Here is a 13,893-nt window from a genome sequence, read left to right on the forward strand (position 1 = left end):
TCCAACAATAATAATATTTATTTTAACATAATTTGTTCCCTTAATTTACATATTTTTAAATATTATTTAATTTTTATTGTTTTTTTCTTTTGTATAATTTTTTTATATTTTGCCTTAATCCAAACATATTTTATTTTATTTTTCTTTTATAAGTAGCTAGTAAGTCAATGGCATCTCTGTGATTTTTCTGAATGAGAAGTCGCAGATTTGAACTCCAGTGGAGGTATTGACTCTTTATGCTTCACTAGGTTGAGGAAGATATTATCTTGTTTTATCTTTTTTCCATTTTTACAATTAAGTAACTTTAACAAACACTTTAAATTTAATAGCTCTCAATTTTTCACTTCTAACTTTTAATTTTTTTAGTTAAGTTTGCCAAACACGCAAACTCTAGGCAATGGGCCGAGCAAAAATAGATTATAAATCTAAAGTCAAAGAGGAGGATATAGTAAATTATATTATGAAATATGGTTCATTATATTGCAATGTGGGCCATGGATAAATGTACATTTTAATATATTAAAGGTTCATTTGTTATATATTTATTATTTGATAGTATAATAAATATATGTATTAAAAATATATATTGAATCTTTCAAAATATATATATATATATATATATATATATATATATATATATATATATATATATTGAAAATCAACCTTATGTTTCCATGGTATAATGATTAGAGGAGCATAGGGATCACACTTTCAATTGACCAATTCTCTGGGCGTGAGTCAGAAAGCAGTCAGTAGAATGACACTCCCCAATTGTACTGATTCTCTTGTAACCTCTATAATGAACAAAACTACCTATTTAATGGATTTTCATGTCTAAACTTTGGTTACCACATATACCTTGTTATCTGCAGATCATTTGGTTAGATGCGCAGGGATGGTCGCTGGATGGCAAATTATTATGTGGACCATGCGTGGATCATTAAAAAAATATATATTTTTAATATATTGAAAGTACATTACTAAATGTGCATTATACAAAATAATACTACTTCCATCCCATTTTAGTTGTCTGGTTCGTTTAACGAGACTTGACTGAAATTATTTTCAATCCAATTGTTCATAATATTAAGTTTAGCATTAATATATAAAATTTATATATTTAGAAACTACATTAAAAGTACTATTAAACACAAAAAATTAAATTTAAAAATAATAAAAAATTACTAATACTAAAGAAAATAAGCAATAAAGAAAGAGTTGGTTTGACCAATGAATAGTAAATATGACAGGTAAAATGGGACAGAGAGAGTATATTTTTAGTACTCAAATAATATACTTTTTTTAATACAAGGTACATTTTTAATATACTAAAAGTACATTATTTGTGTACTAAATGTACATTATTTGATAATATACAAAAGAATGTACTTTCAGTACTCAAATAATGTACTTTATGTACACAAATAATGTATTTTTTATTTATGGTCTACACAGTTGTGTGGATCATGGTCTACGCAATAATGAATGCTCTTGGATGTAGAAGGCTTTCAGCAAATTATACCATGAACTAGGGTATACATTGCATTGTAGACCCTAGTCCAAAAAATAACCTTCAAATTTTGTATCTATAGTTGACACATTTTGTGTCTGCAGTTGACAGTTTATGTACTTGTAGCTATTATATTATGCATTTATGTATCAGCAATTATCAAGTTATTTTTTTTACATATACAGAAATTGTTAACTGTAAGTACAAAATGTGTTAATTGAATGTACATAATTTTTGTATCAGAGTTTATAATGCAATATGAATACTACTGGTTCATGGTATAACAATTGAAGGCTTTCTTAGTGGGCTGGAAAGTACCCGTTCTTGTTGGGTTTTATTTTACAGGACATTTGTGATTGGAGGGCTGGCAGATTGGGCTAAATGCATGGATGGTTAAGGGAAGAAATCGTCTTGGGTGTTGAGGGGCTTGTTGTCCAGTGGATATGGTGCTGGTGGACTTGCTATTCAGCGGGCATGGGATGGCTGATCAGTGCGTGGGTTTCATAAAGGGAATGAGTTTTATAGCTTTTCAATTGATTTCGTATTGCATACTTCGTAAGTTGGTTATATGGCTAGTTGTGTATATTCAATATTCGTGTTATGTGTCAACTTTGGCTTGTATTGGTGGTGAGGGTGTTGACAAATTCATTTCTCAAAAGGTCTTGAGAATTACCATTGCCATGAAACATATGCATATGACCAAATAGGTTTATGTTAATGCATATTTGTGTGATCGCTTCACTTGTGGCACTTGTTGTTCTTGGCAACCGTGGAATGGGAGTGTTCATGAGAAAGGGTTGGTGAAGGTAAGGTAGAAGGGCCTGGAATACATTTTCTTGGTGTGATTTTTATGAGGCAAAAGAAGAGGATTTTTGGTGAGATTTTAGATGTGAAGCCCCACAAGTAAAAGACATGATGAGGGGTTATGGAAAAGTCAAAGAGGAGATAAATGACTGGTATGAAATTGAGGGAAAAAAAGATATAAGCCACCTTGTAAAGTCTGGATAACTATTGCACCCTTCAAAAAACTACAAAGATTTGCATGAAGGTAGTTGGCCCGATGGTGTAACTTTAGAGGTAAGACAAAAAAAAAAAAAGGTGGTTTGCACATTAAGCCAAAAAGCGTTGAGGACTCATAGTCTCATACCACACCTTCACATTGGTCAAATAGGTTTTTGGGGCCAATTGGGACAAAGCGCGATGAGCTCATGAGCATCGGTGCGAGCCATTCTTCAGGAGCCTCTTTTTTATTGATTTGTCAAGGCCACTCTAGGGTCTCTTTATACTTTTGATTACATCAATGAAATTCAAGGTAGCACAAATGAGAAATGGAACTTTTATTCATTAATATACTACAAACTAAAACATCTATCTGCAGATACAAAATTAAAGGGGCATCATATACATCATATCCTGTGCAGTAGTAAGGGAGCTCCATACTGAGGTTGTAGAGTTATGATGGTATGCGGAGCGTGTGCATAAGATGGCGACAGCTCAAACCAGAAGTTCTGCAGAATCATGGCAAGAGCCAATTTAGCCTCCATCACAGCAAAGCTCTGGCCTAGACAGTATCTTGGCCCCCAACCAAATGTGTAAAAAGCCACTTCTTGCTTTTCTGCTGTAGCAGCATTGGAAACGCCTCTCCGAAATCTCTCGGGATTGAATTCGTCTGCGTCGTCTCCCCAGTAGTCGGTATCGTGGTGTAAAAGTATTACAGGCAGATGCAATTCCACCCCGGGAGGTACACAAATGTTCCCTATGTTTGTTGTTTTGAGTGTGTAACGAAAGAGAGTAGTCACAGGTGGATATAACCTCAGAACTTCATTCAGGATCATCGAAATCTGCATGCAAACCAAACATAGGTTACCTAAGAACCAACTATTATAACTGGGATCAGTTCAGGGCTTGACTAGATTAGTCTTACAGTATTGTAGTCTATACCAATATAATGTGCGCCAAAGATGGAGCCCCACCCCACCCCTTTATATATATATGTATGTAGGTATATACACATATATAGCATTAAATTATGGAAAAATATGTCATAACCCCCTCTTGTATGGAAAAACTAATCTGACCAGCACTTTGCCCCTTAATTGGGCCGGCTCGATGCGAATGAGGATTAGTCTGAGTATGGTACGGGTTTAAAGGTGTCTCCTATAATTAGGTCGTGCTCAGGACATCTCGTGGTCTAACAAAAAATATATATATATAACATTAAATTGTTAATTTAAATTTCATCCCCATCCAGTAGATTTTCTGACTCCGTCCCTGTGCGCAGTTGATATATATTGTAATCAAAATGCATGCATGCTTACAACTTTAAGCTGGTTTAGTGATTGAAGGGCAGGTGTTTTGTTCCCACAAATCTTGAGAACTTCTTCTCTGGCCTTGTCTTGCCAGTTTGGATGCATAGACAAGACGATAAGCGTCCACGTAAGCCAGTTTGCAGTGGTCTCTTGACCAGCAAAATAGAACAGCTTACACTCTTCAATCACATCTTCAATGGACAATTCTCTGCCGCCCTCATCTTTACACTGCAACAATAGGCTCAGCAGATCCTCACCGTCCATTTTGCCGTCCTGCATTGCCATTTGCTTCTGCTCAATCATGTCCCTCAATAGTGATTTGATCTCATTGTCAATCTCATATCTCCTCTTGTTCTTCTTTGTAGGCAAATAACTGTACGTACCAAATCATTGAAATGGGAATGAATAATAAAGGCGTGTTTGGTAAATAATTAGCATATCAGTCAATTTTGACTTATTTGACCAGTTGTTTGGTTAATAAGCTTTTTGTAACCCCAAAATATTAAAATTGAAAAGGCTACTCAAAGCAGCATTTTCAATTAGCTTTTTGAGAAAAGAAATTATATCAAACAACTATCAGCTAACAACTAATTTATCAAACAACTTTCTACACTCAGCTAATATTATCAACTAACCATATATACATTCTAACCCACTACCATTTACCAAACAAGGCCAAAGTCTTATTTTCCATAAGAAACTGATAGAAGAGTTTTGTTGAGGTAAACACTCCGATTCACCTGAATCCTGGGAGGTATAAAGATTGGGCGGCTTCAATGACGAGCACAACTTGCTCTTTTTGAAGCTCAAATATCCTTTTTCCCTGTTCATAGCTGCTTCCAAACGCGGCCCTGGCAATAACATCTGAGGAAAAGATTTGCATTTGGGGCATGACATCAAGTTCGTAACATTCCTGGGAACCCATTAATTCCTTCCACTTGTTCACCAGGCTGGAACAGCTGCTCAAAAATGCCGGAACCATCCCCTGCATTATATTATATTAAGGCCCTGTTTGATAAATGGGGTTGTTAGCTTATTGGGTTAGCTGATTGTGTTAGAAGGTATGATTAGTTGATAACATTAGCTGATTGTAGAAAGTTGTTGAATAGATTAACTGTTAGCTATAGCTGTTTGGTATAATTTCTTTTCTCAAAAAACTAATTGAAAATGGGGCTTTAATAGCCTTTTGAATTTTAGTATTTTGAAGTTACAAAAAACTTATTAACCAAAAAACTAATGGTGATCAAATAAGTTAAAATTGACATGATTATTTACCAAACAGGACAGGATCGGAGGATTAGTATTTTCCGGCATATCAGAGGCGGGATGGAGGTTTACGTACTTGTAACTTGTCGTGGTGGAATGCAGGGGTGATGAGCTTTCTTCTGTTAGACCAAACTTGTCCTTCCAAGTTGGAGACTCCCATTGTTAGAAGATCTATGAGAGGGTTCTGAGGCGGCTTTCGGAAATTCCCATGCTTGTCTTCCAGTATCTGCCTTATCAATTTTGCATCCGCCACCGTCAACCTTGCCCTTCTTTGGTTCCAGCTCAAAGATATTCTCCCTGCAAACATTATATTCATTCATATTCTACGTGCTTCAATGTTTGAGATGATACAACAAATTTTGAAATTCATGCTCCATATAATTAATTGGAATAAGTGTCAAATAGACCACTAAACTAATGCCAAAATGTAATTAAACCATCGAACTCAAAAAGAATGCAATTGAGTCCCTAAACTACACAAATTCATGCAATTTCATCTAAAATGACTTGTTTTACCTGATTTACCGGTTACCAATTTTAAAACTAATATTTTAAAATAATTTTAAATAAAATAATTAATTAAAATTAAAATTAAAATTAAAAAAAAAAAAACCACTTCCGGCCAAAGAATTGTCTCCGGCCATGGAGACGAAACCGGCCGGAGACGATTCGTCTCTGGCCGATAGTTCTTGTATTTTTTTTTTAAATTTTTAATTTTAATTAATTATTTTATTTAAAATTATTTTAAAATTGGTAACCGACATATTAGGTAAAACATATCATTTTGGATGAAATTGCATGAATATGTGTAGTTCAGGGATCTATTTGCATTATTTTGACTCTTATTCCTAATTAATTTGTCAAGCTAATAATTTGGTAACCACAAGTTTCATTCTCTCTTGTCTTCTTGGTTTCAACTTTGAACCACTTAGCTATCAATAATTTAAGTTGGTTACCTCTTTGCAGGCTAAGGTCACAAGGCAAAGTTTACTAAATATACACTAATTACACTCTCAAGTAGTGACAACAAGTTCTCTGATCTAGTCAGCTAAAAAATATAACAAAAATAATACTTAAGGAAAATAATACTTTTGACCTCTTAATTCTTTCACTTTTAGGAATTGGTCCCTATAAATTAATTTAAATAGATTTAACCCCTCAATTATTCATAATGTTGGACTTTTAGTCCCTAATGTTATATAATAATTGTCAAACTCTATTAAGATATAAGATTATTTTTATTATTTAGATTAATATTCAATATTAAAAACAATGCTTTCATGGAGAGAGTGAAACTTTTATCATGTATATTGATTCTAAATAAAAAATAAAAAATAAAAAAATTTGTTAACGAAATTTGATAATTATATAATTAACAACAGGAATCAAAATGCAACTTATTGAATAATTAAGAGTAAATTTATTCAAATTATCTAGTAAGAACTAAAATTTTAAAAGTGAAATAATTTCAGAACCAAACTTATTGTTTTTCCTAATACATGTAAATGTATAAGTAATCTAAAAATAGAAATAATTCTTTACTATTATTATTGCTTATCTACAAATATATATACCATACCATGGGTTTGGACCATGTTGAAGATGAAGGGATTGACTCGTTGAGCAATTGCGTGGTGCAAGGCCATGGGCTTGGACCATGATTGAGCCATCAACTTGTTCATATCAACCATGTCTCCATACAAAAACCTGTAAGATGTGCCTCTCAGCCCTTGCTGCCTCAGCTTCATCTCCACCCTCTTCGGTCTCCACCACACAAACTGGAATATTGCGAGGCCACAAAGGCTGACCAAAACAACACCACACAAACCCACGGCTTTACAGATCAAGTCTTCCATTTTGTTGACGGAAAATTGCGCCGATTGCCGGCCGGCCGGCAATTGAGATAAGCTAGGTTGATGGGTGAAATGAAAATATAATGAACTTTCAAGTTGACTTCAATCGATATATATATAGTGTATGTTAATGGTGATTGATGGCTCAAAGTCAATTAGTCATAGCCTTGGCAACCACGCATTGGAATTGGATTCTAGTGTTTTTTGAGTGGTTTTAAGAAATTTGGGCCCCAAGCAAGCAATAACATATTCATAAACTAAGAATATAATAATGCGCATGCCCAAAAGTCCAAATTAAAACAGTGAAGAGACAGGTGAGTATAATTAAATAATAGATTAAATTTTATTTTTTATTTTTTAATATAAGATATTGGCTTATGATCGGTTATACCATGGACGCGAGTCCACATTACAATGTGGACCTGTCACAATTTATATATCGAATATTCATAAATTACATACCGAATATTCACAATTTAAATTGTAAGCATTCAGTATGTAAATTGTGAACATTCAGTATATAAATTGTATACATTTAGTATGTAAATTGCGTATTTTGGATTCGAATCCATTTTACAAGATGAATTTAGATTCACAGAATAATTTGCCATTGACCTTATTCCAAATATTTATATCGTAATGATAATTATAATCAAAATTTTAAATTTTAGCAATTTAATCACACTGGCTTTATTTTTTTGTGAGTTTTAGTCAACAAAAAACATTGCTAACATGAGAGAAAAAGGTTTAAGAAAAACAATTTTCAGCAACTTTTAACCTGCCCACTGGACACAAATGTTGCGTGAACATGTAATTTGTCAGTAGTTCTTTTTTTTTTTTTTCTTTCCTCTTAAAGGTAATGTGATTACCCCTATTGTCATATATATAAATAAATAAACATACACACACACACACACATATATATATATATTGAGAACATTATTGATCCATATAACCTAAAATATAATCCTAAACTAAACAATGTAATATTATATTCCACAATCTGACAATCCAAAGGGGGCGTTTGGTTCACGGAATCTTGGATTACCCCAGGTAATAGGATTACCTCCAGGAAGGTAATATGAGATTTTGGGAATGTAAGATTACCTGATGTGTTTGGTTTGAAAAAAAGAACTACTGACAAAAAAAGAACTAGCCATATACACAACTAGCATGCAATCATTAGACTTCACATAGAGAGTATTATGACAAGGTATAGCAATTAAACCAACACCGGTATCTCACATAAACTTTCACTAGCAATGCACAACACACTAGATCAATAATTTATCCAATTGATTAGTGGTTAACAAGGATATTGGCAAGAGAATAGCTCAATCATATGTTTAACCTTGATTCATCTATCACAAGTAAAATTGTAACAAGTCCAAAACAAACCACCAACCAACAAGGAGGAAATAATCACAACTTCAAGCCTAGATAGCAATTTATTCACACAATAAGCATATGAGTCATCCAAGCAAAACTTTACCTCAATACTTGTCCTCTCCCCCACACTTAAAAATTTACATCGTCCTCGATGTAAAAGAAAATGAAGCACCATAGATAAAACATTAAGCACAAGAGGGGTAGGGTGAGGTTGGATCGACTTGAGAAAGATAATGCAATAAAGCACAAGGAGCAAGAGAAAGATAAAGAGACTCCCTAAGTGAGTATTGTGTGCACATCAAGAAGCCTCCTCAAATCAAGATCTACTCCTCAAAATCGATCCTACGAGCCAAGGGAAATAGACATCTAAACAAAAACGTAAGCATGGCATGACAAAATAAGGAGAGAAAATTATTAACCAAAATAAACTAAAGGTAAACAAAAACATAAAGGAAAAAAAAAATTGCAATAAAAGAAAATGCATGAAAATGTAAGATAACATGGGGTGCCTCCCATGAAGCGCTAAGTTTAACGTCGCTAGCTCGACTCAACCTTTCAAGGAACAATCCATGCATGTTTGGACAAAGATGAGTCCATTTTCTCCATCAACTTTTTCTTCAAAATATGTCCTTAAATGCCGGGCATTAAGGAACTCCTTTAAGCTCAAAAGTAGCATATTCTCCTCAAAGAAATTGCAACAATCCAATTCCAAGAATATGCTATCTTCTTCAACCTTCATCTCTTTTTCCTCTTCTTTCTCTCGAACAAGTAACGAGAGTCTTGGATCCTTCTTATGCACCAATAAGAGATGAGAGTCTTTGGATATGAATATTGGCCAATGGGGGCCTATACTTACAAGAACATTGACACCTCCCGGTTCCCAAATTGTTCTAAAATTTTCATCAAAGAGGGTGTCATCCAACGAAGAGTGTTCTTTGTTTGTGCCACATGTTTCATCTTCTTTGAACACTTTTTCCATTGAGCCATTTTCAAGTAGTTCATTGTCACCATTTTCTTGCATCTTCATCTCTCCTTCTTTTCCCAAGATTTCCATCTCAATGCATTTATCACATATTTCTTCATCTTCCTCTCCAAGGTTCTCACACTCCCTTTTATTTTTATCAACCTCATGACCTTCCTTTGGCAAGCACAATTGTTGGTACGCAGACACTAGAGGGTCTAGAGTTCGCCCATCATATCGGTACTTGGGATCAAAGATGAAACAATTTGCACCCTCATGAGGTCCTCCACATAATATACAACATAAGGATTGTGGAGTACTTTCTTGATCAACTATTTCTTCATCCTCATCTTCAAGCTCCTCAAACTTCTTTTGAATTTTCCAATTAGCAATATGGTTATCCACTTGAGCTTGTAGCTTTTTTAGTTGAGACATCAAGTGCAAAAGCTTGTTACTCTTTGTGGATTCCACCTCAAATGTTGGGTCAAGTGGTTGGCATTCTTGTTGAAACTCTTGGTATGGAAGCACTTGAGATCGCCCACCATATTGGTAATTAGGATCAAATGTGAAGCAATTTTCCGCCTCATGAGGTCCTCCACAATATGTACACCACAAGGCTTGTGAACTTGGTGGTGTGTCTCCTTGATAAGTAGCTTGACTCATGTTGGCACAAAATCCTTGAGTATGTTGTTGAGAAACATGATTGGAGGGGTAGAATGTATAGCAATATTCTTCAAAGTGATCCCCTCCACAAAAAGAACACCATTGTTGTTGTGATGTGAATGGTTGAGAGGAGCCTTCATAGAAATGGTCTTGGCTTGAGTTGGCATAATTTGAGAAATGTTGTTGTTGTTCCATTCCTCCATAGTCTTGGTACCTATTCCAACTCATCTCATAATCATGGGAAGAAGAGTAAAATGGTGGCAAAGCTCCTTGAAATTCATATCCATCCATAAAACAAAATTGTTAACAAAAACAAAAATAAATAAAAACAAATAAAAGAATAATGGAATAGACTCCTAGAAAAAATTTTCACTAATGTCAATACAAAACACCGCTTCCCCGGCAACGGCGCCAATTTGGTCGTAGCATAAAACCACATACAAATACCCAGAGTATTCCGGGGTTATCGATCCACAGGGAAGCGGGGTATCAAGCACTAGTTACTAATTAATTCACGAGAAGCTATTCCTACGTTAACAATGGGTATTTATCTATAATTATGAAAACAAAATAAATGAAGCAAGGCAAACGGACTTTTATATACAAGAGATTAAGCGCGGGATTTTTGGGTGTCAAAGTGTTTAATCACCTAGTGCCAATCTAAAGTGAAAGAATCATTCGGGTTCAACAAGTGTGGATGATTGCAATCTAAAAGGGAAAGATTACTCTCGTAATTCAATCCCAAAATAAGGTAATTGGAATACACACTCTCGTGAGCTATTCACAACATATAATCAAGAACTAGCAATAAATGGAATACCCACTCTCGTGGGCTATTCACAATTGGAATACTCACTCTCGTGAGCTATTCACAATAAATCCCTTAATCAACATGTCCTCTCTCGAGGTACAAGAATCAAGTGCAATTGTGGGCGCTCTAATTCATAGACAAATTTAGCAATGAAACAAGTAATTAGGATCCTTAGCTACAAGCATCAAGAAATTAAGCCACAATTACAACACAAGTAATAAACCCAAATAGATATTTCATTCAAGCAATTAAAGAACTAGGCACATAGGTTCATAAACACTTATCAATCCAAAAATCCCAAAGGAAAGCTTAGCCTATCATGGCTAAAATAGATTCAACAAAGATACAATAAAGTTTTAAAATAGAAAAGAGAGGAAGAAATTCTCCCGAATGAAGCCTCCAAGCTCTTCTCTTTGATCTCTCTTCTCCAATTGATTTTTCCTCTTTGAGCTCTTTGAGAAGATGAGAGCTTCCCTTTCTTGATCTCCTTTTGTCCAAATCCGCAGCCAAGCTTAGGGTTTGGAGAGAAAATGATGCTTTTATAGTGGGTGGAGAATGAGGGGCAAAATAGACATTTCATAACAGCAGAAATTTCAGATCTGCGATTTCTCGACGCGTCGAGGACTTTTCTCGACGCGTCGAGATATTCCCGAACCAAAATCTTGGCATTCTGCCAACTCTCGACGCGTCGAGAAAATTCTCGACGCGTCGAGAATCTGTCTGCAACACAGTTTCGACTTGCAGCCTAATTTTGACCCTTTTCCCTTTTGAACCACACTTTGATGTCTTCATAAGAGTTGTAGCCCTTGAAGTCTTCTTTCCAATGGTTCAAGAATCACCTCATTTGGATATTCTTAGGCTGAGATATGGTCCGATTACCGAGGTGTCACCATGGTAGCGGGAATTACAACTCTTTGGCTCCTTTGGATTGGCTTTTGCTCCCAAATGGTTCTAATGCACTTCTAAACACATCAAAAACATCTAAACCAAGCATTATACCATTTTAAATATGAAAACAAGGAAATAACCATTGGACACAATATTTTATCACACAATTTACTATAAACCCTACATAAAAACACAAGTAAAATCGGTACAAATGGGAGTGTATCAGTACGAATATATTTATAATATTCATATTTATTTTCAAGAACAAAAACCTTTCCAAGTTCTATATATACTCTTATTTATTCATTATTCTTTTTTAGTGTATAAATATATGAAATTCTATCATGCATGTTATATAGGAGAATTTGAACACACTTCAATCAGATTTAAATCAGCAGTGAACCTCTCTAATGGTAAGAATGGTTACCAGATAATAATATTGATAAGTAAGTCATCATAGTCTGAGTACAAGAGTTTCTGTGTAGGAAAACCAGGGAGCCCCTCAAGTTGCTAATAGACTCAGTTGTTATACTGAAGAATAGTAATGGCTACAATAATGGAAACCAACGGCCTCCTAATAAGTGCAACGGCTCCCTCCATAAGTACCCGGCTCTTCAATAATTGTTGTGCGCTCCTCGTAACGGTTGATGAGGCTGACCCTAAGAACCATTACCTCTTCTTAAACGACACCTGCTGCTTTAATGAGTTGTTACAGGGTCGGAGCTTGTATCTTGCCTAATTATCCTGTCACCAGCCCCCCTACTCCAAGTTGAGAGCGTAGCAGAGTTAACTAGGGAGTAATGATAGTGCAAATTTGTCATTTATCGAATATAATATGCTACAAGCATAGAGAAGCGAGACGAATAAGTTTTTTTTTTTTTAATTTTTTGAAACCCCTCGTGGCCAAGGCACCGCCTTGGCCAAACTTGGGCTAGGAAGGGCCTCGGCCAATCGTGGTCGAGGCCACGTGGCCGAGTGATAAGCACCAAGAATGGTACTTAAAAAGGGTCTAAAATGGATTAGAAGTGTAACGTTTTACCATCCGATCATAACAATCTCGTGCATTTTAGCTCAGATGTGATTTAAATCTTCTAACATCAATCCTAGGAAGAGTTTTTAAGTATTTTACAGGTTGGAGAGGGATTTGAGGCTAAAATAGAGCAAAAGACAAACAAAGCCGCAAAGCAGTATCATCCCACGCGGCCTCACACGCGTGTGGATGGGCGTGGAATATTTCCAGTAACCATCCACGCCCACCACCACGCGTGGTGACGTGCGTGGTCGGGCCAAGGGCCATTTTGGAAAATTTGTTCCCTTTTGTCACCTATATAAATCCCTTTTGCCTTAAACCTAAAGGGATAGCTTCTTTTAGAATAGTGTAGATTTGAAAATTGTAGAGGGTTTTCTCCCCTCTTGGGGGAAAATTTCTTTTCTTCTAGGTTAGATTAGATCCAAGGGCAAAGAAGAAGATTGGAAATTCAAGAACAAAGTGTAAAAGATCCCCTCCTTGAGGGTGGTAACTATTCTCTCCAATTATTAATCTAATATTTGTTTCTTTGAGATTTCCTTTCTTTATCTTGTTTCTTTAGCATGTTAGAGTAGATTAGATAGGGGATTGGTGGCCCCAAGGTTAATCTATGTAGATGTTTGATATAATTGCTAGTTGAATTGTGAGTTTCTTGATTGTTGGATGATGAACTTGTGTGGATGATGTTCTTCAAGCTTTGTGCCTAGTGTGGCCACATTAGGTAGCAAACCCAAAGGAAGTGAGTGTGTGCGCGATAGCGGCCACTCACGAGTTTAACTCACCCACATCTCTGCCCTTAGTTCGAAAGGACGAGGTCCGAGAGGAGTGGTAGACAATGTGTTCGATGAAATGCCCCAACCGAATGAGGATGTGGGAGTCCAAAGTGTGACGTCAATTGGTAAAGTGCCACGAACTCCCTAGTCTATTCCACATTTTTGCTCGCAAGACCATACAAAGATAGACCACATAGAGAAGCCTAAAACCCCAATCTCCGCCTTTCCATTTATTTTTATCACAACCATTATCAACCTTTCCCCTCTCTTACAAATGAAACCTACCCCTAGCCATTCCCGTAACTCTTACCTTTCAACCTCTTAAATGCCAACACACTAATTCGTTCCCATTCGCCATCCTTGAGAGACACGACACTCGGGGAGTCTTAACTCTTCGTTTTACCACCTTCACATTCACGCATGGAGTCGAACACGCTTATGGA

At 35.7% G+C, this 13,893-nt stretch overlaps 1 protein-coding gene across 1 annotated transcript; it reads right to left on the reverse strand.

The window, feature by feature from the left end:
• Positions 1-2,823: 2,823 nt before the first annotated feature.
• On the reverse strand, positions 2,824-6,999 carry LOC115998275 (cytochrome P450 CYP72A219-like). The gene is made up of 5 exons (XM_031237800.1): positions 6,665-6,999; positions 5,162-5,382; positions 4,560-4,804; positions 3,829-4,192; positions 2,824-3,351 (listed from the first exon to the last, which is right to left on the reverse strand). The coding sequence occupies exons 1-5, from the start codon at positions 6,939-6,941 to the stop codon at positions 2,917-2,919; spliced, it is 1,542 nt and encodes a 513-aa protein (XP_031093660.1). The 5' UTR covers positions 6,942-6,999; the 3' UTR covers positions 2,824-2,916.
• Positions 7,000-13,893: the final 6,894 nt, after the last annotated feature.

This window comes from Ipomoea triloba, chromosome 12, assembly GCF_003576645.1.
Source record: "Ipomoea triloba cultivar NCNSP0323 chromosome 12, ASM357664v1".
NCBI lineage: Eukaryota > Viridiplantae > Streptophyta > Magnoliopsida > Solanales > Convolvulaceae > Ipomoea > Ipomoea triloba.